Source organism: Dipodomys spectabilis, unplaced genomic scaffold, assembly GCF_019054845.1.
Source record: "Dipodomys spectabilis isolate Male_0828 unplaced genomic scaffold, ASM1905484v1 ptg000231l, whole genome shotgun sequence".
Lineage (NCBI taxonomy): Eukaryota > Metazoa > Chordata > Mammalia > Rodentia > Heteromyidae > Dipodomys > Dipodomys spectabilis.
Window position 1 is genome coordinate 3,128,795 of NW_024870908.1, and position 25,750 is coordinate 3,154,544.

The 25,750-nt window shown below is 55.6% G+C and overlaps 2 protein-coding genes across 4 annotated transcripts; one reads left to right on the forward strand and one right to left on the reverse strand.

Moving 5' to 3' along the window:
* Positions 1 to 934: 934 nt before the first annotated feature.
* On the reverse strand, positions 935 to 24,847 carry Nubp1 (nucleotide binding protein 1). Of its 2 annotated transcripts, XR_006150455.1 has the most exons (13): positions 24,761 to 24,847; positions 24,578 to 24,682; positions 22,887 to 23,020; positions 20,281 to 20,349; positions 18,576 to 18,608; positions 17,677 to 17,767; positions 17,041 to 17,195; positions 16,817 to 16,927; positions 16,555 to 16,657; positions 14,811 to 14,894; positions 14,343 to 14,461; positions 1,102 to 1,105; positions 935 to 945 (listed from the first exon to the last, which is right to left on the reverse strand). XR_006150455.1 is itself a non-coding variant. In XM_042698438.1 (11 exons), the coding sequence occupies exons 1-11, from the start codon at positions 24,777 to 24,779 to the stop codon at positions 14,403 to 14,405; spliced, it is 963 nt and encodes a 320-aa protein (XP_042554372.1). In that variant the 5' UTR covers positions 24,780 to 24,847; the 3' UTR covers positions 14,226 to 14,402. The 2 variants fall into 2 exon arrangements, 1 of the variants encoding a protein (XP_042554372.1); XM_042698438.1 differs by lacking the exons at positions 935 to 945; positions 1,102 to 1,105 and having other exon boundaries at positions 14,226 to 14,461.
* On the forward strand, positions 3,374 to 19,407 carry Tvp23a (trans-golgi network vesicle protein 23 homolog A). 2 transcript variants are annotated; one of them, XM_042698440.1, is made up of 10 exons: positions 3,374 to 3,445; positions 4,061 to 4,140; positions 11,625 to 11,769; positions 12,471 to 12,560; positions 12,746 to 12,874; positions 12,991 to 13,119; positions 13,563 to 13,619; positions 13,855 to 14,049; positions 18,336 to 18,476; positions 19,187 to 19,407. In XM_042698440.1, the coding sequence occupies exons 1-7, from the start codon at positions 3,437 to 3,439 to the stop codon at positions 13,617 to 13,619; spliced, it is 639 nt and encodes a 212-aa protein (XP_042554374.1). In that variant the 5' UTR covers positions 3,374 to 3,436; the 3' UTR covers positions 13,855 to 14,049; positions 18,336 to 18,476; positions 19,187 to 19,407. The 2 variants fall into 2 exon arrangements, with proteins under 2 accessions (XP_042554374.1, XP_042554373.1); XM_042698439.1 differs by having other exon boundaries at positions 19,203 to 19,407.
* Positions 24,848 to 25,750: the final 903 nt, after the last annotated feature.

Sequence of the window (25,750 nt, forward strand, 5' to 3'; positions counted from 1 at the left end):
CTCTTGGCTGGGGCCACTGGCTATTTGTGCTATGGGACAGTAGTGAGCAGGGACACAGGAGACCCGAGACCTGGCCTGCAACTGAGCTTCAGTCACGCATCAGACAGAGGCTGCTTGGGCCTCTGAGCCACTGTCACCGCATCTGTAAAACAGGTAACTGTGCTCTGTTCCCTGCCCTGGGCTGGTCGACTTTAGCAAGCACATATTCCCTGCAACAAATATTCTGAGCACGTGACAAAACACAAACTTGTTTATTCTACCACAGCACCCGCAGGAGCCCAGAGAGATCTGACAACTTGCTTAAGCTCTCCCCGCTAGGAGAAGAGATGGATCTAGCTTTGAACTTGAGCCAGGCTGTTCCTCAGTTCCTGATGCAATGAAATGGCTCATCAACAGCTGGGCTTTTGTTTTGCTTTGGGTTTTGTTTTGTTTTGAGAGAGAGAGAGAGAGATTGAGAGAGAGAGAGAGAGTGTACATGCTCCTGGCTGGGCGTTGTGCAGGAGCATTGTCAAGCTACTGGCAAAGAGATTGTTTTTAGAGAGGCCTGAGGCTTCCTCACCCTCTGGACAAGGGCCAGGACCTGGCCAGCGGCCAGCAGCCCTTTCTCCTCAGAGCAGCTATTTCCTGTAAATGGTGACTCTCCTCTGCCAAGGCAAGGAGCCAGAGGTGGCCCATCCTCCCTCTTCTAGGCTAGTGCAGACCTGCACCTGCTGGCCTGGCTTCAGAAGGCCTGATCCGATGTAGCCTCCCATAGTGGCCAAGGGTCAGCTTCTCTTGTAGCAGCTGCTCTGGGCTTGGGGGGCCTGAGCTGGTGTGTGTGTGTGTGTGTGTGTGTGTGTGTGTGTGTGTGTGTGTGTGTGTGTGTGAAAGAGAGAGAAAGAGAGAGAGAAGGGAGAGAGGCTCAAGTGGAAGACCTCTCTCTCTCTCTCTCTCTCTCATGCCACCCTGTCCAGGGTGGACTGTGACCTGTAGGAAATTATAGTTGAGAGGCAGCCATGGGGCAATAAGCTGTAGGACTTTGAGGTCAGGCAGAAAAATGACCCACCAGGGATCACACCTTGAGTTGTGTCCCATTTCCATACCAGGCAGGATGGAGGTGACACCCCTGCCAAGCCAGGACAGAGACGTCTCACACCCTGAGCCTTGCGTTCCCAGGAAGGAACGCTGTATGTGTGGTGGGGAGCATGGATGAAGGGTTCTGCAAAGGCCCTGAGGAAGGCATGTTTGAGAATGGGCAGAATCCGCCTGCCACAGCCTCGCGCATCCTGATGGGAGAGGAATGATGGAAACAAACAAACAAACAGCAGCAGCAAACAAAACCACCTGCAGGGCCATGCACTGGTGGCTTACACCTGTAATCCTTGCTATCTTGGAAGCTGAGGTTTGAGGATCAGGGTCAAAGTTAGCCTGGGCAGGAAAGTCCATGAGACTCCTAATTTCCAATTAACAGGCAGAAGAAGAAGAAGAAGAAGAAGAAGAAGAAGAAGAAGAAGAAGAAGAAGAAGAAGAAGAAGGAGAAGGAGAAGGAGAAGGAGAAGGAGAAGGAGAAGGAGAAGGAGAAGGAGAAGGAGAAGGAGAAGGAGAAGGAGAAGGAGAAGGTGGAGGAGGAGGAGGAGGAGCAGCAGCAGCAGCTAGAAGTAGAGCTGTGGCTCAAGTGGTAGAAAGTCAGCCTTCCTGAGTTCAAATTCCAGTACTGGCATGCACATGAGCACGCACACAGACACACAGACACAGACACAGACACACAGACACACAGACACACACACACACACACACACACACACACACCAGGGAAAACACCTGTAGAAGTCAGAGACTCAGGCTTCCTCCTCTCATCTGTGCACATGCCCAGGTGCTCGGCTCAACCTATGCAGAGCAGAGTTAAGACCTGGTAGAAAGAAAGGGCTGTGTTCATGCAGGAGCTCTGGGCCAATGGCTGCCATGCAGTCAGTGCAGCGGGCAGATAAGGCTCCGGCCTTCCTGTTTTCCTGCCTTTCGAGTACCTGGCAGGCCTGGGGTTGTGGTGGGATTCAAGGCCAGACCCTCAAATCTCATAGTAGAACAGGGGTGGAAGGGGGAGCGGGGGACTCAGAGGACAAATGGATCCAGAGTCCCTTCTGGATGGGAGGGAAGAACACTGAGAGAAGAGCACTTTAAAGACTAACGGGGAAAAATCAAAACGTAGATGCGACCATCAGGGGGATGATCTGATGGGTCACTGGATAAAGCCGCTTGCTGCCTGGTGTGGTGGTGCGTGCCTGTAGTCGGAGCCCCCCGGGAGGTGGAGGCAGGAGGATAGCAAGTTTGAGGCCAGCCTGGCTCCGGTAGATACATAAATAAACAAATAAATAAAATAGTTCAAAACAGAAAGGCGTCTGTCCGTTCATAGGCACAGAACCACCCCGCCCCAGCTTCCTCACACTTCAGGCCATTCCCTCCCCCCCACCCAAGCAGGGAGTTTAACAGGTGTTTTCCCGCCATCCTTGGCGGGGGCTGGGGTCCCCCTCCCCGGAGCTGCCCCCTGCAAAGGCCGGCCACCTCCCGTTCCCAGACAGGCCCTGACTGCAGACACCGAGGCCTAAAGACCATCCATTGAGCATCTGCCTAGGCCTTGGAGCCCGGAGGGAGCTGGGCTGCGGGAGGTGGGGGGGAGTGGGGGGGGAGCGGCAGAGCTGGGCCGGGGAGCACCGGCGGTGGCAGGGGGTGGTCGGTATCGCCCATGACCCTCCGCTCCCAAGCCCTGCGGGTTCCCAAGCCGCCTCCTGGGGACCTCCTGGAGAGAGGCCCAACCGCTACCTGGCAACCAATGACGTCACGCCCGACTGCTCCCTGGCAGCCAATGATGTCACGCCTGAACTCTACCTGGCAACAGATGACGCGGCCGGCTCCAGGACCAATAGCCGAGCTCCGGGGCTCGGCCGACCCCACCTGACCATCTCTGCACCCCAGGTCCCGGCCCTCCTGTGGGGGGGAGTGACCCCCAGTGTTAGAGGGCGACAATGTCCGTTGACCCCACGCGGGGCTTCCGAGGGATGTTTCCCGCCTGCCCGGCCCGACTGGACCCCGGCAGCAGCCGGTGATTTTCAGGGGCGGAGGAAAGCCCCGGGGGCCGCGGCGCCCCGGGCCCGGCCCGGAGCCCCCCCCGCAGAGCGCGGCCTCGGCGTGCGCCCCGCACAGGCGGCGTGCGGGCCTCGAGCCCCAGGCCGCGCCCCGCGCCTCGGCTTCCCCGGGAACCCCGCCCCGCAGAGCGACCCCCGCCCGGCCGCGGCTGCGCCCTGGGCCGCGCCCGCCCCGCCGAGGCCTGCGCGGGGACGCGCGGGGGACGCGCGGGGCGCCGCCTCCCGCACCCGGCCGCGGCCTCCGCCCGCGCGGGGCCCTCCGCAGCGCAGCGCAGCGCGGCCGGAGCTGGGCCGGGGCGCCAGGTGCCCTCGGGAGGATGAAGCCGGTGAGGCGCGGGGACGCTGCGGGGGGGGGGGGGGGGGGGAGGAGGAGGGGAGGAGGAGGGGGATGGACAGAGAGGGGGAGGAGGGGGAGGAGGGGGAGGAGGGGGAGGGGATGGAGGAGGAGGGGGATGGAGAGAGAGGGGGAGGAGGGGGGAAGAGGAGAGGGGAGGAGGGGGGATGGAGAGAGAGGGGGAGGAGGGGGAGGAGGGGGAGGGGATGGAGGAGGAGGGGGATGGAGAGAGAGGGGGAGGAGAGGGAGGAGGGGGGGGAGGGGGAGGGGATGGAGAGAGAGGAGGAGGAGGGGGGAAGAGGAGGGGAGGAGGGGAGGAGGGGAGGAGGAGGGGGAAGGACAGAGGGGGAGGAGGGGGAGGAGGGGGAGGAGGGGGATGGAGAGAGAGGGGGAGGAGGGGGATGGAGAGAGAGGGGGAGGAGGGGGAGGAGGGGGAGGGGATGGAGGAGGAGGGGGATGGAGAGAGAGGGGGAGGAGGGGGGAAGAGGAGAGGAGAGGGGGGGAGCAGGTGCACCAAGCCCCGGGCCTGGGGCTGCGCTGGTGGTCAGCAGGATGGGGGGTCACGGGGACCCCAGGGTTGGGGCTGCCACCCGTCCCGCGTCCCCAGGCCCTGGTGGACGACACGGAGGATGTGTCTCTGGACTTCGGCAACGAAGAGGAGCTGGCCTTCAGGAAGGCGAAGATCAGGTACGTCGTGGAGACAGCGCTGCGGATGCGTTCCCTTCTTCCCTCGTTCCTGCACAACGCAGACCCCCACCTGCGCCAGGTGCTGACCTGTGGACACCCCCCCCCCGCCCCCCAACCCCTGTCCCCCCGAGCCTGCGGCCTGGGGAAGGGCACGGATGGTGGAGGTGGTGGGGAAGCGAGCTGCAGGAGGAAAGGGTGGCATGGGAAGGCCTGAGCTGCGGCAGAAGCAGGAGCAGCAGCCACGGAGGCTCCGGGGGAATGGTTCCCCGCCCCACAGCAAGGCCCAGCGGCCGTGAGAGGGTCAGCGGAGGCCAGCTGAAGGCCATGGGGCTGTGGGAGGGACGGTACTGATTGCTGGCAGGGTTGGCAGGCGCTGGACAGGCTGAAAGGCCTTTTGAGGCATTTCCCTTTTTGTGTTTGCGCTGGAACTGGAGCTTGAGGTCTTCCTTGGCTTTTTTTGTTAAGGCTGGTGCTCTACCACTTGAACCATACTTCCACTTCTGGCTTTGTGCTGGCTAATTGGAGATAAGAGTCTCAGAAGTGTCTGCCCGAGCTGGCTTTGAACCAGGATCCTCAGATCCTTCTGAGGAGCTAGGATTACAGGAGTGAACACCAGTGCCTAGATTCTCTCATCTGCTGGCTGACCGCCCTCCCTGCCTTTCCTTTCCCCCTCTTTTTTTTGTACACACACACACACTTCCTGAGTCTTTTCCCAGTGAAGCTGCTTGTGAGGTCCACCTGGACCTCCACCTTTTGAGACACCTCCACATTTTGAGACCTTTGTTAAGTCAGCTCGCCATAAAAGAAACCTGGCCTCATGTATCCCCTTCAGACATCAGCACCTGCGTATTTCGGGGTCACTCTGCACCCTCCCTCAGGGACCGTGACGGTCTTACAGGACTGTGGCAGAGAACTGGATCCAGGGCAAGGACGCTCAGGGAGCAGCTAGCTTCACTATTCTCTCCCGTATGCCAGCCCCCGGCCAGAGGGCCATGCCCAGCCCAGGGGGTGAGGCCCCTACCCCATGAAGTTGCTTTGGTTTCCTTGCTACACTCCTGCCATCTCAGGCCACACGTGTGCCTTGCAGGGTGCTTAGCAACAGTTAGGCCTCTGCTCAGCAGATGCTTGTAGTCAAGGAAGTCCCCAGACATTGCCCAGTGTTTTCTGGGACACCTTCTCCCTCCTCACTCCTCCTCGCTGAAAACAATGGAGAGAGAAGAGCCTTTAGAACTCAGGGTCGGAAGTGCTGAGGCACGCAGGTGCTTAGTCCTTATCGTGGTTGGAGGAATAGTGGCAGCTGAGCCTGGGACTGAGGTTGGGGAGGAGTTGGGTTAGCAAGGGTGGCCATTGAATGCAGGGGTCTAGAGGCAAGATCATGAGTTTTGGGTGTGGTGCAGTGGCTCACATCTGGAGTCTGACCCACTAAGGTGGTAGAGATCAGGAGGATCACAGGACTGGGTCAGGATGGTTACGTGCAGATTCTTTGTTGACATGGTGATATTGAAGAAAGGTGAAATTGTGGGATGTACCTGGGGGTCCTGAGGTGGCTTTGTACAGGTGACCCTGCCTTGCTCCACCTCCACGCAGCTGTCTGCGAGATGGAGCTGTTTAAACCAACATGGCCTGGCCACAGGCTTGCTGGGCCCTGGGGACAGAGAGATGCTTCCTGCCCAGCTTCCTGTCCCCAGTGTCAGGTGACAGAGGTCCTGTGTGCTGGTGGGGGCTCTTTGGGGACCAGCAGAGCAGGTGCTCTTTCTCCCTTGCTGGGCAAGCAGATAGCCATGGTGGTGTGTGTGTGTGTGTGTGTGTGTGTGTGTGTGTGTGTGTGTGTGTGTGTGTGTGTGTGTGTGTGTGTGTGTGTGTGTGTGTGTGTGTGTGTGTGTGTGTGTTCCCTCCATGGGTTTCTTACAATTCCTTCCCCTTTTGTTGTGTGTGTGTGTGTGTGTGTGTGTGTGTGTGTGTGTGTGTGTGTGTTCCCTCCATGGGTTTCTTACAATTCCTTCCCCTTTTGTTTTGACTTAAAAAAACATTGTGATTAGTTGGCTGGCTGTGGCTCACGCCTATAATCCTAGCTACTCAGGAAACTGAGATTTGAGGATCACAGTTCAAAGCCAGCCCCGGCAGGAAAGTCCATAAGACTCAAGCTTGACAAGACCCCTAGCTGAGAAAGAAACCAGAAACATAAAAAGGACTGGGAACATGGCTCAGGTGGAGAACACTTGTCTGGTAAGGTCCTGAATTCAGTTCCCTGCACTGCCAAAAAAGAAGAAAGAAAAGATAACGTTTACTGTCTTCATGGTTTTTAGTCATGAAAGTCGGTAGTGTTCGGTGTGTTTGCACTGCTGTGAGATAGAATTTTTTTGTTTTGTAAAATTGGAACCCTTGGGCTAGGATGTCGCTCAGTGGCGACACGCCTGCCTGACAAGTGCAGGTTTGATCCCCAGGACCGAAAAAGAAAATGCAAAAAGAAAATACAGTTGAAAAAATACCCCAAACAATAAAACTGAAACCCGACACCCATTAAACAACTCTCCTGCCTGGGCCCCAAAACTGCCATTCTACTTCCTGTCACTACGAAGCCACCACTCACTTGAGGAAAGTGGAATGTTATTTGTGCCGGTACTGGGGCTTGAACTCAGGATCTCACATGCCCACTGAGGGTTTTTTTTTTTTTTTTTTCTCCAGCTGGCTGAGCTGCACTTCCACTTCTAGCTGGTTGATTTGTCTCATTGATTTGTCTGTCTAGGCTGGCTTTGAACAGCAATTCTCAAGAGCTCAGCCTCCCAAGTTGCTAGAATTACAGGTGTGAGCATCAGCACTTGGCCCTGGTGTGAATTGTTTGTCCTTCTGCCCTTGTGTGGCTGGCTTGCTTGACTTAGCATCGTATTCTTCAGGCTCCTATTGTACCATGCACCCGAGTTTTCTTCCCTTTCAAGGCTGAGTAGTATTCCAGTGTGTGATTGTTTTGCTTAGTTCTGTTGGTCTGGTCATCATGGCCAACTCAGTACTGGGACTGAACTTGAGGCTTCATGTTTGCAGAGCAGGTGCTTTAGCCACTTGAGCCATCCCTCCAGCCCTCTTTTGGGTCAGTTATTTTTGAGATACAGTCCTCCTTTATGCCTGGGCTTGAGCTTTCCCACGTTGCTGGGATGACAGATGTGTGCCAGAGCCTCAGGATCTCCACCGCACCCCGAGCCCCAGCCCTGGTCCCTACACTACTCCGTCTGCTGTGTCCTTGGGCTGTGTTTGGCTGTGGGAGAGGTGTAGGAACTGAGAGCCCAGGGCCACTAGTCACCTTGAGTCATGGGAATGGGGGAAGGAGGCCAGGTGATTTCCAGACATTCTTGGTGACCATGGCTACTGTCCCTGAAGGGTGATGGGGTCCCTGGGGAGAAAGAATCCTGACTCAGATCCCTCTGTTGGGGATTTGGGTTAGGAGTCGATGTCTTACATTGGTCTTTCAAGGCGTCTGGAGTGATGTGGGACCCGAGGAGAGCTGGCAGGGCGAGGGGAGGAGGGGACAGGTAACAGTGCAGGTGATAGCTTGGCTGGCTGATCTAGGGACATTAGTTTGTCTCTGATTGCTGCACACACATGTGCATGCACATGCAGCATGCTCCACCACTACTGAGAATCAGAATTGGGGGAGGGCGAGGTTCTTTATTGAGGATGTTGAAGGTGAGTTTACTATGGCTGAGAACCCCTGACCCCTGTGCCTTTGGGGACCAAGTCACACTGGCCCTGGCTCTCAAATCTATTTTGCAAACAAAATAAAACAAAACACAGAAATATGACACGTAAGCAGGTCCCACCAAGAATTGACTTTAAGGAAGGTCCGATTACCAGGGAAAGGAACCCACAGAATGGGGGAACTGGACGAATTTCAGTTCTCTTTGATTGAAGCACACATTACAGATTTTGAAATTAACTCTTTCCATCCCGAAGGACTCAGTTTCCTTTTTCCCAGGTCCGGTTCACCCACTAGATTGCAGAAGTGATGGGGAGGAGGAACAAGTTGCTCAAGGGGAACTTCTGCTCACAGTTGGGATGAAGCAGAGATGTCCGTCAGATCCCGGGGGGATTCCTTTGGGACCGTGAAGAACTGAAGTATTTCGTTCATACATTCATATATTCATTCAAGATTCAAATGAGGCTGGAGGCCAGATCACCTTTTGTTTGGGGATGGTGTATAGGCTGAGCCACGTAGGAGGCAAAGAGTCCCAGGGATGTTTCCTTAGTAAAGGCCAACTCAGCCTGCACTGGAGGAATCTCCAGTTCAAGACCATCTTGGGCTATGTCTTCAGACCCTGTGTCAAACAAGCAAGCAAACAACAACAAAATAAGAATGCAAAGAAAGACAGGATCCTCTCCACTCTTTGGAGTAGGAAACTGAAGTCGCTCCTCCATCCTCCCCACCCCTCCTCTCCCACCTCTTCTAGTTGCCATGAGGTGAGCACACTCCTCCGCCATAGGTTCTGCTGCTGTGGTGTTCACCCTTATCACAAACCCGCAGCCATGGAACAAGAAAATAGGAGACCAAAGCCTTTGAAAGCAGGAGCCAATTACATCTTTCCTCCTTTGTTTCTCTTTGGTGTTTATTACAGGGGCAAAAAGTGGAACGTACTGCAAAGACAAGCTGGGCTCGGTAGTACACACCTGTACTCCCAGCTACTCGGGAGGTGGAGGGAGGATCAGAGGCTGAGGCTAGAAGTAAAACCAATCAATTAACAAACAAAGAAAAGTGCAGGGACATGGCTCTAGTGGGAGAGCAAGTTGCAAGTGAGAAGTCCTGAGTTCAATCCCCAGTAGCTCGCGCGTATGCACGCGCACACGCATACACACACACAAAGCCATTGTACACACAAAGCCGATCGACACTCTTCTGTGGGTTTTAAATCTCTCCCAGCTGACTTAGAGCACTGAGCGATGTCCGTGCTAGGGCCACGGCTGTGATCTTGCAGTGCTTGGGGACAATGACAAGGAGAAAGGGCTCAGGCATTCCCCTGCCCCGGGATGGGGGTGGTGGGGAGAGGACATTTGGGCTGATTCCACTTTGTGGCAGTTTGGATCCTGGTGCTGTGAACTCTGGGCCCGGCTTTCCATTCTGCTGGGGTGCCTGTCTTTGGAGAACGCCGGCGTTCTGGCTGAGTAGTCCAAGAGCCTGTTGGCATCAGGAGGATGAGCACGGACCGTGCTCATGTGGCAATGTGCTCATGCCCGCGACGCTGGCACGCTTCTGCCAGGCTTCCCAGCCTCTCTGCACTTGGGATGTCTCCTTAAGAAACAAAGAACAGAAACAAGGTGGGGAAGATATAGCAGCCAGAGGGAAGTCTGCCTGGCTATTTACTTCCACACACGATCCCCGTTTGTCTTGACTTTTGAGTAACAAGTGTTAGTACTTCGCTGGCATCCACTCAGACAGCCCGGCGGCCCAGGGTGCCCATGCTGTCACCAGCAGCAGGAACCCAGAGCCAGGTGGATGAACCCCCACTGTGGTTGAGAAAGGGGGATGGATCCGGCCCTGGGTTGGTGTGCCCCAACCCCCGAAGTTCTAAAGGGCTCATAAGCAATTCTCTTTGTTTTTCAAGTACTGGGTTTGAACTCAGGGCCCAGGCACTGTCCCTGAGCTTTTCTGCTCAAGGCTACCACTGTGCCACTTGAACCACAGCTCCACTTGCAGCTTTTCTGTTAGTTAATTGGAGCTAAGAGTCTCACTGACTTTCCTTTCCCCAGGCTGGCTTTGAACCACCATCCTCAGCCTCCTGAGTAGCTGACAGGTGTAGGCAGCAGCACCTGGCTCACCTTTTTCAGTCCCTTCCTGCCTCATTCCTGGAGGCCGGCCAGCCTTGACCATGGAGTAGGGGCGGGTGTGTGCCTGCCCGGTCTCTTGGGGCTTGTGGTGAGGTGCGGATCCCGGGGGACAGGCAGAGCTGTCGCCGGGGTCTGGAGCTGCAGGGGACAGGCAGCTTCTGCTTCCTCCTTCCTCTTGACACTTGGGGTTCCCCTTCCTCCCCGTACCTTTATTTATAAGGTAAGCAGGCGCCACCCAAGAGCAAGTGGGTGTCTGGGATGGAGAAATAAATAGCAGTGCCTGAGTATGTTTTTAATCAGTGAGAAAAACATCACCAGCTAACAAAGGACATGCAAATAGACTACACGCTCAGGTTCTCTTCTGTTCTCAAAAATAGCAAGTTGGGGGCTGGCCACAGCGCCGCGGCCGCCTCTGCGGGCGCAGCCCATGTGTCTCGCCTTGGCATCGTGGGCAGATTTGTTCTCCCATTCCACAGAGGAACAGCCTGAGGCCCAGCAAGTTTTGCGGGCTCGGGGCTGTAATCCTGGCGAGGAGGATCTGGCTCCAGGCTTTCCCGGTGCCTCCCCAGCCCGGTGTGGGAGTTGGCATTTGTGCCCCACTTCTTTGTATGCTCTTTATTGTAAGAATACTGTACAGAGGGGTTACAGTTACATGCGCAAGGTACCCACTTCTTTTTTAAGAGGAACTGGTAAACCCAGAAGAAAGGACCTGTGCTCTGGAATTTTCACCCAGCTGCAATGACCAATTACTCAATTGGGGATTTTTAAATGTGAATTTTTTGTTGTTTTTTGAAAACCATGTGTGGGCCATGTACCCTGAGAGGCAATCTTGTCCCCAGGCAAGAACAAGGTTCAATTCTGTGGCTTCTTTCTCTATCCTTGCATTCAAATGCACAGGAAAAGCAGAGAGAGCCATGAACTGGACATGGCCATTGCTAGACTTGGATCCCTGGATCTGACCAGCCCCTCACCCGATGTGGGAAATGGGTTCTAGCCACCCTCTCAGCAGCTGCTTCCCAGCAAAACAAGCCTGGAAGGAGTCTGAACTCCTCCTTGGACCTGTGCCAGCCAGAATGTCACAGCCTTCCTGAGGGACTCGAGGATCGTGGCGTTGAGGACAGGCTATTTGATGAGGACTTTGGCTGGCGCTGGTCAGGCGTGGTGATGCATGCCTGTAATCTCAGCACTCAGGAGGCTGAGGCGAGAGGACTGAGTGTGTGAGGCTAGACCTTGTTAAATTGGGAGATTCTATTTCTGAAAATCCACCAGCCAGACAAAAAAGCCAACAGAAGACAAGAACAAATCCAGACTGCAGTTTCCAAAGCAATGAAGCAATTAAAGAGTAACTGTGTATGTGTGTGTGTGTTGGTGTGTGCACGCGCACGCACGTGTGCATGTATAGTGGTACTGGGGCTTGAACTCAGTGCTTAAGTGCTGTCTCTTAGCTTTTTCACCCAAGCCTAGGGCTCCACCACTTTGAGCCACAGCACCACTTCCAATTTTCTGGTGGTTCACTGGAGACAAAGAGTCTCACAGACTTTCCTGCCCTGCCTGGCTTCGAACCGTGATCCTCAGTTCTCAGCCTCCTGAGTAGCTAGGATGACAGCCATGAGCTCTGGCGCTGTTTGGCCTGCCCCTTGGCTCCAACTGAGGCGCCTCTGGGCTGTCCCCAGGCACCCCCTGGCCACCTTCTTCCACCTGTTCTTCCGAGTGAGCGCCATCGTCACCTACGTGGGCTGTGACTGGTTCAGCAGCAGCTTTGTGGGCTGCTTTGTCACCGTGCTGCTCCTCCTGGCCTTTGACTTCTGGTCGGTGAAGGTAAGACCGACTCCGTGGGACTCCAGGCTCTGCGGCTCAAGCTCGCTGTGCATGTGGGGCCCGCAGGGGCTTTGGGCTGAAGGGACTCCGTGTCATGTCGCTGGACACAAGGGTGGAGAAGTGCATTGTACAGTGTTGAGTAAAGGGCTCTGGGTATCCACAGTCGTGGTTTAGAATATGTACCATGAGGACGTGGCCGCGTATGGTGTTTGGTGTTGGGTTCTTGTTACACTTTCATATGATGCAACATATAAATAAGTTACTAGATGATTTTGGGGAGGGAAGGTATCTGCCACTTTTTTTTTTTTTCTAATACCAGAGTTTGAACTCAGAGTTTTGTGCTAGCCAGGCAGGCTGGCTGAGCCTGGCTAGCTTCACCGGGCAGGCATGAACTGCGATCCTCTTATCCATGCTTCTTATGAAGCTGGGATGACAGGTGTGTGTTACCACACCCAGCTTTACATTGGCTGCCAAGAGGTGTCTCAACTTTTGGCTCAGGCTGGCTTCAATCCAAGATCCTCTTGATCTCTGCTTCCTAAGTAGCTAGTATTTGCAGGCTTGAGTTGCTATGCCCGGAAGAGTCTGCGGCTTTTTCAAGTCAGTTTCAAGGTTCGAAGCTGATCGGAAAAGCCAGCCCAAGTATACCAGCTCCCACTGTGGCCAGTGGCTTCCTCAGGGTTCTTTTTGTCCATCTGCCTCAGAATGTAACCGGAAGACTTCTGGTGGGCCTACGGTGGTGGAACCAGATAGATGAAGACGGGAGGAGCCACTGGGTATTTGAAGCCAGAAAGGTATGCTGCAAGTCAACGTGGCAGCATGGGGCCTGGGGAGACACAGTGTGCAGTTGGCCTGGCTCCCATGGAACTGCATGTATCTGGATACACACACACACTCCTACAGATCCCACCATGTGGGAGCTCTGTGAAACTCATGTCCACCCGCAAAACCCATGAGAGCCGTTCCGCCATCCTTACAGGCCTCCCCTCACCACGTGGCCACCACGGAGGCCGAGGCGCGCATCTTCTGGCTGGGTCTCATCATCTGCCCCCTCATCTGGATGGTATTCTTCTTCACTACCTTGTTCTCCCTGAAGTTGAAGTGGCTGGTGAGGACGGCATCAAGCCCGTGGTTGCTGGGGTGAGGCGGGGCAGCGGGTGCGCTTCCCCCGCAGCGGAGCAGCTGCCTTGGCTCTGAGCGGCTGGCTTTGCTGTCCTCGCACAGGCCCTCGTGGTGGCCGGGATCTCACTGCAAGCTGCCAACCTCTATGGCTACATCCTTTGCAAGATGGGTGGCGACAGCGACCTCAGCAAGGTGGCGGCCAGCTTTCTGTCACAGACAGTGTTCCAGACGGTGCGTGACGGGCCCGCGCTGAGGGGAGGCTTGTGGGGGAATCGCGGGTCCTTCCCCACCAGTGGGGCTGACAGGAAATACACACAATTGTCCATTTCAAACCCAAGGCTGCAGCCAGCTCCACCATCGCCTCCAGAGCTGTTGTGGTCTCCCATGCTGAAATGTCCTCAACACTAGTTCCCACGGCCTCCCCAGTGGGGGTGCCCCCTAGTCTCTACCCATGGTCTCGAGGGACCACTTAGACACCTTTGCGGCTTCCCTTTGGTCTTAAGAGGAATCACAGGGGTTGTTCTGGTTTGGAGGGACAGGTGTGTCACAGATGGCTGGAGCCGTCCTGAATGGAACGAGGCTGCAGAGGTCAGACCCGCAGCCAACAGGTCCGCGGCCTCCCGGCCAGCTGCTCGCAGCAGGAACTCAGAACCACGCTGACTTTTCCCTTGCAGGCCTCTCCAGGGGATTTCCAGAAGCCGGGGCTCGGGCTAGAGATCCATCAGCGTTAGGTGAGCGTGCATCAGCCCCAGCGCTGGGAGCACCTGCTCTGAGGACCCAGCAGGGCGAGAGCCACACTGCACGGGGCCCGCCTGGGAGCTCTGAGCGCCACGCCCCCCCCCCCCCCCCCATCCTCACACAAGCAGGCTTGAAGGAAGAGGAGGGAGGGAAGTGAGGAGGGGGCTCCTCTCTGGTCCGCTGCTCTCTGTTCCTGTGTCTCAGCCTTTATTCACACCTGTCTCTCAGGAAGCCTTGAGAATCGCTGGCATGTGAGCCTGGCCTGGAGATTTCGATGTGTGGTACACCCACCACACGCGGACCTCTGTCGTATGGTGACTCGGGCTCCTCCAGAGATTTCTGACGGACCTCCCGCTGACCATGTGCACTGACCCCAGAGTGAACCCCAGCATGAAGCTCTGCCTCTGCTAGATTCTTCGGATGGTGAGCATGGGACAGTTGTGGAAGCCACGCCCCTACCATGTGCCTCCCCCCCCCCGCCCCCGCCCCCAGGCTGCGTATCCTTAGAGGTAGGGGCCACAGGCAGGGGCTCCTGGTGGCTTCAACAGAGCGGCCTCCGCAGCCCTGTCCTGGGACTTCCAGAAGCAGGCCGCACAGGACAGGCTGGGAGAGATCTTTTATTTTACAATAACGCGCGTGTGTGTGTGTGTGTGTAAAGAGGGAGACTGAAGGCGCTCTGAGTGACAAACCAGCATCGGGTCCTCACACTGTCGGGCCTGAGCGATGCTGCTGGGGTCTGTGGCTGGAAATGGCTGGTCCTCACTGCACCCCGAGTTTCAGGAGTTCATGAGGTTCTCTCTGTGTGGCTGCTGGGAGGCGCAGAACTCCTGGATTCCTGGAAATCAGAAGAGATGTGAGAGCTCACAGTCACCTCTGCCTGAAGCCTGAGGCCACCGCGGGGCTGTCAGCTGGATCCAGCCGGTTTGGGATTTTGTAGTGTGTTTTCAATGACTCTAATGAGAAGGACTTCCGTAAATTTCACCCTCTGTAAAGCCATGGATTTGTTCACAGCGCTGATGAGTGGGGACATGTCCCAGGAGCCCCTCTCCCCCCGCTGGGCACACCTGAGGCCCGGGGTGGCCACTGTGATTGTCAGTGTGACCCCGCCTGCTCGCTCAGCGCGCTTTGCTCCTTCACATGACCCGGCCGGAAGGTGTCTGCCAGCGTGAGGCTCAAACACTTACTTTGGATTATATTTCTGTAGGCTAATGTGGCTGGCGAATCTGGTGCTTCAACAAAAAAAGACTGGCCCTTGTCACAGCTCTTACCTAAAAGATGAGACACATGGGGGCCAGTGAGGCTCTGCAGCCAGGCTCTGGGGCTCCCTCTGTGCCAGGGCCGATGTGTGGGTGCCTGGGCCCGCCCCACTCGTGGAGCCCAAAGCTGGGCAAGAGCTGGGGTCGCCAGGACCTTGGCCAGGTGCCCTCCACGCAGGCCCCCAGCTGCCATTTCTGCAAGTGAGCAGGGCTCTGGAGAAGTGATCTGAAACTTGGACAGGGGTGTGGTGGGGGTTCACATTGTAAGATCAGCAACCCAGCACAGGAGCAGAGCAGGACTAGTTCTCCAAGTAAAAGGATAATGACACCCATGGAATACAAGAGAAGATAGCAAAAGAGAGAGTCCCAAACGTCCTGGTGTGCTGGCAGCCATCTGTCCAGAACTGGGGGGGCTGGGAAGGTGGCTCAGTGGTAGAGCGCTTGCCTTGCATGCATGAGGCCCTGGGTTCGATTCCTCAGCACCACATAAGCAGAAAAAGCCAGAAGTGGTACTGTGGCTCAAGTGGTAGAGCGTTCGCCTTGAGCTGAAGAGCTGAGGAACAGTACTGGAAACAATATGGCGTGTGTACATGCAGATCCTTCAGGTCAACAGCAGCTGCCAGGACCCGGGGACCATGTGTGACCCCAGGGCACAGGGCGAGGGAGAGGCTGAGGTCGCCCTCTCTTCTCTCTACTCCAGCATGACATCGGGTCCCCTCGTGTCCTCCCAGGCATCTACCCCACTAAGTCTCCTGACCCCTAATCCTGTCTTAGACCTGCCTGGGGCAGAGACACGGCGTCCGGAGGAGCAGCTGCCCACAGGGCCTTCGGCTGGGGCCGGGCAGCATGGTGGCCTTGACGCGTTTCTCCTGTCACTTATCTGCTGCGTGTGTCCTTTCCTCTCCAGACCAAAACACTGACCACTGGCCCAGACCTGAGCTGACCTGCATCTCTCAGTCCCTCTACCCTGACAGACAAAACTGACTCCTGTGCTTGGGCGCAGACCCAGCCTCCCCTACAGCCGCTTTGCCCTTTCCGGCCAGGACCCCCGCCCGTGCCAGCAGTGCGGCACACGGGCACTGCCGCCTCGTGCTTCCCCGGCGTGGCGGGCTCAGCTGCGTGAGCTCAAGCCTTGTCAGGCAGCCAGGGGTCAGGAGCAGAGGAGAGTGGGGGTGGAGGCGGGTCACCCTCTCTCAGGGCAGAACCCTTCAGAGCACCAGACCTACTGTCTTGGGCACACGGGGTTAAAGAGCCTTTATTTTGTGTGAACACACCCCGGCTGCTGGGTGCTAGAGTGTGTCCACCTCGGAGCCTCACACCTCCACGAGGTGGCTCTCAAACCTACCCCAGCTGCCGCGGCCACTGCCTGTCCCCCTCTCCTGGGTGTCTCCCTTCCCTAGTGCCACTTCCAGTGTCCCAGAGAGTCGGCTTTGCTCTCCCAGGCCAGCTCCAGCGGCCCCTCACAGAGACTGCCTAATTAGGATGCGTCTGCCTCAGTTTCCCCATTGCTCTGATGTGGCAGTCACACGGACAGCCTCTCAGGATGGCAGCTGAAGCGTGAGCTCCCTGGGTCTGGCTCTGATGCCCGCGGTCCCTCTGTGCCTGCCCCACGCCATGCCAGCAGGGCTGGGTGGGCAGGAAGACCCCACCCCACTCACCCAGACTCACCCACCTATGTGCGGGTCCAAAGGCACCTTGCCGAGGAGAGGGGTGCCCAGGTCTTGGCACAGGGCCTCCGCACCCCCGGTGGTGGGAGGGAACACCTGGGATTCTTTCTGTGAGGATGGCAATGGGGAGGGAATTGTGAGGTGGCGGCCCCCAGCCGGACCCCGACACTGCCATGCCAGCGCTCTGCTTCAGTGAGCCGTCCAGGATCAGGCCAGGGGCTGAGGGCCAGGAAGTGGGGTCTGTGCGGCCCCCACGCCCACCCTCACCTTACACTTGGGGCAGACGAAGCTGCTCATGTTCTCCACCACCCCGATGATGGGCAGCTTCACCTTGCGGCAGAAGCTGATCTCCTTCCGGACGTCCTGGAGTGAAACCTCCTGCCAAGGCCAAGCAGACAGTGAACCTGGCGTGGCGGGGCAGATGGCCAGCAGCACCCTCTCCACGGTCTCGTGGGGAGCTGTCTGTCCCTGGCCACCCTGGCATCGCTCACCTGGGGGGTGGTGAGGACCACCGCCCCATCGATATGCGCTGCGGCCAGATACTGGACCACCGAGAGGTGCTCGTCAGAAGTGCCGGGCGGGGTGTCCACGATGAGGTAGTCCACGTCCCCCCAGTCCACGTCACGCAGGAACTGCTTGATCATGCCTGGAAGGGAGCGGAGGCCGCTGCCGTGGAGAGCAGCTGTGCCTGGGCTCTGTGCCCCGCAGCAGCGCTTCCCCATGGGCGACACAGCCTGGAACCAGACACATCTGGCTGCCCACAGTGAGGCATCTGGGGCACATCTGGCCCCCGCAGCACTGACAAGACTGCACAACTCTCCCCAGCACACCTACTCACTCTCCCAGCACTGCTGAGCCACCAGAAAACCCACTACAAGTAGTCCCAGGGGCTTGGAGACCAACACAATAGAAATTAAAAATTGTATAAAAGGTTGGGTCGGCCTCAAGGCTCTGCTCAACCCAGGAAGACAGAGGCAAACAGAGGCGTAGAAATGACTGGTGACACACGGGCTTAACCTGTGTGGGGCCTGCCCCCCCCCCCCCCAGCCCCCAAGATAACAAGACAATGAGAAGGACCACAGAGCCCCGCAGGTGACATGGGACAGGAGAGGCAGCAGGTGACAAACCGCTTTTCTTGGGTCCCCTCCAGATGACAGCGTCGTCAGGGCTGCTGAGCAGGAAACCCACGGACATCACCCCCAGGTTGTCCTCCACGTACTGCAGGGGACAGCAAGGTTCACTTCACCCAGCGCCGCACGGGGCCACTCCCATGCCCTATCCGGGGCCTGGCTGACAAAACTGCTCAGGGACTTGATGCCACCCTGCCCACGCACTGTCCCATCATCTCCTTAGCCACTTGGCAAGGCCGGCAGCCAGGGCCCTGGGCTGCCAATTTTAGCCTGTTATTTCCTGGGGTTTCAACTGGGCCTGGGGCTTGCTAGCCAGGCACTCTTCCACTTGAGCCACGCCTCTAGCTCTCTTTGCTTTTGTTCTTTTCCATAAAGGGTCTTCAGCCTTTATGCCCAGAGCAGCCTGACTGCAGTCTTCCTGTTTATGCCTCTCATAAAGCTGGTAGCACAGGCACACACCACCACACCCACCTGGTTGATTGAGATTGGGAGTTAAGTTCACTTTTTCCTGGGTTGGCCTCGAACTGTAATTCTCCCAATCTCTGCGCCCTGTCTCCCACCAAGTAGTTGGGATCAGAGGTGTGGGTCACCCTGCCCACATAGTTCTTTTAAGTTTTACTGGAACGCAACTGACATTTAGTCATGTTTTTTTCCAGCTACGCCAGCAAAGAATATCGGTCTATGAGCTACAAGTATTTACTGTCTGCATCCCTTGACTGACAGTTTGGCAATTCTGGTTTTAACAACAGCCCCAGGCCCCAAAAAGTACCTCGTAAAATCTGAGGCCTAACCCACAGGTAAGTGTAGACAAATACCGCCAATGTGCTGTACGGCAGCGTGATGTCACTGACATACGTGTCACTGACTTCACCGTCAGGCAGGGAGGGGGGACTCACCACGGGAGACCAGCCCGAGCCGCTCTGGTGAACCTGCGTGAACACAGCATGGCATCTGCATGAGACACACCAGGCCTCCACGCATGAACATGTCATACGAAGGGGGCCCTGTCCTCAGTCCAAAGCACTGCAAGAGTCTTACTGGGGCTCTGGTTCATTCTAGTGGGGAACCAAAACTTCCCAAGCTCAAATGTGACTCGAGTCTGTGGGGTGTTTAAAGGAGCCAGAGAAACTGGCTGAGGGTTGCAGCGCTGACCGTGGGATGTCTGCCGTCTTCGTGGTGCAGGAATGAAGGGAACTGCTCTGGTGGCACGGCTGGCCCCGAGCCTGGCCCGAGAGCAGTGTGCGCTTTGGCGTTCTGTGCTGCCCCCAGCGGGGCCTCTTGTTTATGAAACTAGCACAGAAGCGACGTCAGATTCCACATCACTCTTGGGAATTGTGCTTTATAATTTTTCATGATTGGTTATGTGGTCCAGTCTAGCCTTGAACTCAAGATTCTCCTTCCTTAGACTCCCAAGTACTGAGATTATAGGCGTACACCATCACACCCAGTGAAAATTATGCTCCTTTAAGCCCCATAGAGCAGTGAAAACTAAAGGTCTGTTTTTAAGTCTTACTTTTTAACAGCTTTCCTGAGACATGCAGAACACGCCATACAATCTGTGCACGGATAGCGTTAGTGGCTGCTGTATATTCGAAGAGCTGTGTGCCCACACCACAAGCAACTTGAAGCCATCAACTTCTGTGCTCCACCAAGAAACCATGCCCCCAGCCTCTACCGATTTGCCCATTCTGCACATTTCGTATATATAGAAGCCTATGATCTATGGTCCTTTATGACTGATTTTAAAGTTTTATTTACAAAGACAAAAACCTACTCCCTTTTATTTATAGTTGCTTCCTAAGTCATAATGTGCAAGGGCAAACGTGGTGGCCCCGCAGCACAGAATTGCTTCCTTTCCTTTTACTTCTCTGACAGCGTCTTGCTATGTTGCCCAGGCTAGCTTCCAACTCCTGTGCTCACACTATCTTCCTGCTTTGGCCTCCCGAGAAGCTGGGATTACAGGCATGTGCTACCATGCACATTTAAATGCTCCCACTTATCAAATACTTAGGTACTATTATGTAAGTAGTTGATACCCATGTTAGGTGGACAGAAAATGTGTTCCTGCTGGAGCAAGAGATGGAGGACATTTGGATCCTGCTATTTCACTTGGCAATGGTTGGCATCCCTGCCCTCTAACATCCTCCATGCCACCAGGACTGGCCACACTGGCCTCCAGCAACCCTCCCTCGGCCAAGAACAGGGCAGTTGTATCGGACTCCTGCCCCACAGCACCCCCGCCCACCTTCCATGCACAGCTGAGGACAGCTTCCCAGAGGGGAGGGCCGGCCTCTGCATGCTGCTGGCCCTGTCCTGGCCTGCGTCATTCCCCAGCCCCCAAGTCTCAGTTCCCCAGGGGAGACCACAGCCCAGAAAGTTTCCCTGGCTTCCGGAGACAGACGGCAGAGCCCGGCCCCAGTGTTTGTGGAGAATTTCCGCCTCTCACTTCTGCATTTCGCTGCCGTTTCCCTTCCTGAGAAGGCAGGGGAAGCAGGGCTCCCTATCCACTTCTGCCCCCAGCCTCGCTGCTGCTGAAGGCCATGGCTGCTGCTACACGCCGGCGTAAGTGCAACATTCGTCCTCTAAGACAATGGGCCTTACCTGTTCTCCTTCCAGCCCCATTATCTTGGGAATCGACGGCCCACAGATATCGATGTCCAAAAGAGCAACCTGGGAATGGATGATGCCAGGGGTTACAAAACTCACGGAACGGAGGGGAAAACAGAGAGCGAGGGAAAGGGGGACAGTGTCCAAAAGGGAATATACCTGACTTTACCTGACTTATGTAACTGTAACCCCTTCGTAAGTCACCTTTATAAAAACAGCTAAAAAATAAAAGTAAAAACTTGCCAGGGACCAGTGGCTCACACCTGTCATCCTAGCTACTTAGGAGGCTGAGATCTGAGGATTGTGGTTCAATGCCAGTCCAGGCAGAAAAGTCCGTGAGACTCTCATCTCCAATGAACCCCAGAAAAAGCTGAAAGTGGTGCTGTGGCCCAAGTGGTAGCGTGCTAGCCTTGGGCAAGGAGCTTAGGGATAGCACCCACCCAGAGTTCCAGGCCCAGGCCCGGCACAAAAAAAAAAAAAACCAAAACAAAAAACACAAAAAGAAACCAAAAACACTTCATGGAACATACAACGGAGGGGGAGGCAGGGAGAAGGCAGAAGGAAGCTGGTCTAACGTGGAGCACTTGGAGATCAGGAGTGATAGAACACGGCCCTGCCAGGTCACCGAGGCATGGTTCAAAACTCCCAGTGTGGGCATCGTATTGTGGGGTAAGGCCATGTGACCACTCAACTTCAGCCCATTTACTGCCTGGCCACAGGCATTACCGTCTCTGCTTTACACATGAGGAAACAGGCCCACAGAGGCCCAGGGCCCCGTTCCATGGGAGAGGAAGAAAGCTGGGCATAAATCCAAGTCTGCACTGTGAGGGCTCTTTCTCCTTCCCTGCAGGGTCTGAAAGGAGGCAAGAGACCCCAGCCCAGCTCCCACCAAGTCTCATTCTCAAGAGAAACTTAAGGGAGCAGAGTGCTCACTGGGGGCTTAGGCTCTGTCTCAGGAGATGCTGTGGCCCACACCCTCCACGTAGGGCTGAGGAAGGGCTGAGAAGGCCTTCAGGGGCTGGGCGAAGGGCAGGACCGGTCAGCATTCATCTCCACAGCGGGGATGTCTCACATCAAAGGGAAGCACCCCGGCTAACTTTGTACCTTGCCTCAGGTTTGTTTCTTGCTTCTCTCTAATCTCCCTGCGTGCCTGGCAAAGCTGCGGTCTGGACCCCAGTCCCCCCAGCTCCCTGGGGGTCTCTTGTGCCCTCTTTGGCCAGACCCAGGTGTGGACGGGACTTCGTTCTCACCTGTTTATCTCAAACTTCAGGGGCCATCTCACATATGTGCCTCAGACGTGGGGGAAGTGTGGCCGTCATGGTGACCCCAACAGGCCTTTCCCAGTCCCACGCTTCCTTCTGGAAACAACTACATCCGTTTCCTTCCAAGGATGAGCACACCCACACCACAGCAGGGAAATGAGCAATCCACAGATGGTGTGCTCTCCCTCTGGAGACTGGAATGGCTTCTGGCCAGTTCTGTACCCAGATCACCGGCCTAGACCCGTTACATGTGCTGCTCAGCAGGACCTGTGGTTGCTTCCCCTCCTGTCTGAGCCAGGCCGCCGAGCCCTGGCCTACAGCAGTCAGAATGGCTTCTCCCTTCAGGGGAGCTGACAGCAAGATGAGGCCTCGCCAGTTAGGTGGGGAGTGAGACAGTGGGGGCAGTCAAAACCCTAATCTGTCCTTTACCCAGCACCCCCAAACCTTACTTAGGATGACAAAGGGTTCTAGTGCTAGTCTCCTGAGGCTGTGTCATCTCATACGAGATTGCTGCCTAACAGATAGAACAATGAAAGGACAGAGAGATTTGGACTTGTTCTGCACGAGCTCTGTGTGCATATGCGCGCGCGCGTGTGCGCGTACACAGGCGTGCACACACACACACACACACACACACAGTCACTGTCCTTGCTTTCCTCAGAGTGGGGTAGCAGCGATGGCTATTATGTCATTCATGGAGCCCTTGCTATCGGCAGGCACACATCTCCCTCATGGCTGAACCCATTTCACATGTGGCAAGGCAGAGATCGAGACAGCCTGAGCAGCTGCCCAGGTCACGGCTGTGGTTTGGAGAAGCTGTGACATGACCCACCACACCTCCACTACACAGCTGTCACCCAGACAGCAGCAATGGGCGCCACGAGCGTTCCTGCTACTGTACACTTGAACAGAAACAAACATTTGTCCAGAAGAGCCAAATAGGAAACACTCTATGGGCAACATCAAGACTAGTATGGAGTACTTGCGTAACAATTTAAGAGCAATCACTTAGAAATGTAAGCACTGATTGTAGCTTGGAGGAGATGGTGAGTTGGATTTAGCCCAGTGAATACAGTTTGCAGACTTTTGGCTTAGATAACAGCCACATGAGGTTAAAATATTGAAGAGTCTGAGCACAACATAGGAAGTTACAGACTGTGAGGAGAAATGGACCCTTGCAGTCCACGTTCCTGGCTGGAAAGCCCAGGGAAACGGCTCAGCCAACCACCAGACTGTTTCTTGTTCTCCACAGGGGCGGGGACGGCGAAAAAGGCCCAGTGCACTCAGTGCAAGGAACCCTTCTCCACAAGACATCATGAGCCTCACTCCCTGGCCCACCTGCGTGTCTTCATCTTCAGCGAGGCCATGGGCGAGGTGAGCACTGAAAGTGCTTTTCCCGACACCGCCTTTCCCAGACAACACCAAGACTTTGTGTTTCACAGTCTTCATTTTCTCTTTGATCTCCTCTATGGCTGCAAAGAAAGCAGTTCAGGTAATGAAGTCCCTGCCTGAGTCACTGAGTGTCATTCCCCTGAGAGCAGGAAGTGTCACAGTCCTAGGGGCTGTTTCAAAGGATCCTGCGTGAGGTGCCACTTTGTCGAGTGTGGGAAGGAAACGAGACCAGCATCACAGCTGAACTCTTACCTGCTGGTTTCTGGGTTTGTTTCATCCACTAGAACAGGAACCCAGGAGGATGGGGGCTGTCTAAAGGAAGCTGTCGCCTGTTGTCCTTCCGTTCCTGAACAGAACCTTCCAGATGCTAAAGGTTCACAACCTGGGCAGAATCCCCTAGGGGACAACTGTCAACATCTAAAGACATTCATGGAGTGTCACTGCAAGGGGTGCTGCTGACATCTAGTGGTAGAGGTCAGGGGTGCTCTAAATGTTCTACAGTGCACAGGACAATCAATACCTTGTAACAAGGAATGGTCAGGTCGGAAGCACCAGAAACTGGTGCTCAGGATGAGAAATCCTGGTAGGTTTGTCATAAGGACCTGTCACCTGCCCTCACTTACTGTGCTTTCAATCTTCCATCTGATTTCAAATCCTTCCAATGACACCAGAATTATTTTTCTCACTCTTTTTGATGAGGATCAGGAGGTTAAGAGAGGTTAAGACCCTTGCTCATGGTCAAGATCCAATCTCTTTGAACTCCTTCAAGATTCTTCTCCCAAAGCCAGACACCAATGAGTGGCTCACTCCTGTCATCCTAGCTATTCAGCAGGCTGAGATCTGAGAATCTCCCTTCAAAGCCAGCCAGCCAGACTCTTATCTCCAATTAACCAGAAAAAAAAGCTGCACAGAGGTGTGGCTCAAGTAGTAGACGGCCAGCCATGAGTGGAAAAGCCAAGCAAGAGTGCAGAGCCCTGCATTCAAGTCTTTCTGTTGTTGAGGCCGGGTGTCCCTATGTAGGCTAGGTGGCTGCTAATTTCCAATCCTGCCTCAGCCTCCAAAGTGCTGGGATTACAGGTGTGCAGATGACACCTGGCTTGCCTTCCTGTTTTTTTCAAGACCCTTAGGTTCTCAAAATCGATCCTTCCTGGTACTCTTTTCTCCTTCCTTCCTTCCTTCCTTCCTGTCAGTCGTGGGGCCTGAACTCTGGGCCTGGGCGCTGTCCCTCAGCTCTTCAGCTCACGGCTAGTGCTCTACCACTTTGAGCCACTTCTGGCTTTTCCTGCTTATGTGGTGCTGAGGAATCGCACCCAAGGCCTCATGCCAGCAAGGCAAGCGCTCTACCACTGAGCCACCTTCCCAGCCCCCTTCCTGGCACTTCTTGTCACTGTGATTTGTTCTCTTGCCTGACACTGGGATTCTGTACCTTTCAGTTACCGCTCAGGCCCCGCCCCCATTTCCGCTCTTTTCCCCGCCTTTCTCTTTAAAAACTCCACGCCTCCCACGACACATAGTACCTGTCATTCATCCTCCATGTCCCGCCCTCTCACTGCCGACGCGATCTCCCCCCCCCCCACACCCCGCCTCTTCCGGGCCCGAGACTTTCACTTCCTGTGGCGGCCTTGCCCCTTCCTCACCCGGGTCCGGGGCGGCGCCGGCTCCGGAAGCACACAGCCGCTGGTTGGGGCATCCCTGACACGAGGCCCCGCGGCCCGCCTGGGCACTATCGGCCCCGGGACAACCTGCGCAGAGACAAAGTCGCGGTTAGAGCAGCTCGCTGCCCTCCGGCCCTGCCGCCCACGCCCGCCGCGCCAGCTCACCGTCAGGCGCCTCCTCCATTCTGCCGCTCTGGTCGCCGTCGCGCCCACCGGAACCCGCGGCGGCGCACTTCCGCCTCGCGGGCCCAATCTACCGCTCGGGCCACGCGAAATAAGTCTGGGAAACCAAGACTGCGCACGCGCAAACCTCTTGCAGAGTGGGCGTGGCCCTCCCGTGAAGCTGGGCTGGGGCTGTGTAGCCTAACTGCTTGTGGCCCAACAAGTGTAACGTCGGTGCGGCTCTGCCATCTCCCAGCCAGCCTGTATTCCTGTTTCCTCAGAGGTTCCAAATCCAGGAGTACCCGTTAGGTCTCTTCAGCCTCCTTTTTAATCTCTTTTATCCTGGTACATTCCTGTTCATGATTAACTTTTTCATTAAAAATAGTTTTTCCACTATGGATTCTTGGGTGGTGTTGGTTTGTTTTTGCAGTATTGGGGGTGTAACTCAGGGCTTCAAACTTGCCAGGTGGACATCCTACTACTTGAATCATTCTTCCAGCCTTTTTGTTTTGTGCCCATGCCATGGCTTGAACTCAGAGCCTTGCGCTTGCTAGGCTGGTGCGCTTATCATTTGAGTCCTGCCTCCAGCCTAGCTTTTTTTCTGGTTATTTTGGACATGGAGTCTCACAGGCTTTTTTGCCCCAGCAAAAAACAAAAACAAAAACACCCAGTGCCTCCATCCTTGATCTCAGCACCTGAGTAGCTAAGATGACAGGAGTGAGCTACCACACCTGGTTTAAACTCTGTGTTTATAACACATTATTCTATCATTTATGTTTCAGGATAAATTATTCTTTCTGGCCAGCTGCCACCACCACCCTCAGATTTGGCCAGGCAGGGAGGCCTTTTCAAGGACACTTCGATGTCCTTTTGATGCCAGCCCACCTTCTGGGAGCTTTGTCTTGCTTTCTGAAGAAAAGAGCACTTCCTGGCTCTCTGGCTATTATTGCTGCAGCTATTTCTCCCAGAGCCTGTTTCTTTTAGGGAATGGTG

Excerpts from the sequence above, each read along its gene's own strand:
- Nubp1 (XM_042698438.1), bottom strand. Across the intron at positions 17,196-17,676 it reads GAGGGGACCCAAGAAAAGCG|GCATGATCAAGCAGTTCCTG; the intron begins GTTTGTCACCTG and ends GCTCCCTTCCAG. Across the intron at positions 16,928-17,040 it reads TGGTCCTCACCACCCCCCAG|GAGGTTTCACTCCAGGACGT; the intron begins GTGAGCGATGCC and ends TGGCCTTGGCAG.
- Tvp23a (XM_042698440.1), top strand. Across the intron at positions 11,770-12,470 it reads TTGACTTCTGGTCGGTGAAG|AATGTAACCGGAAGACTTCT; the intron begins GTAAGACCGACT and ends CATCTGCCTCAG. Across the intron at positions 13,120-13,562 it reads CACAGACAGTGTTCCAGACG|GCCTCTCCAGGGGATTTCCA; the intron begins GTGCGTGACGGG and ends TTTCCCTTGCAG.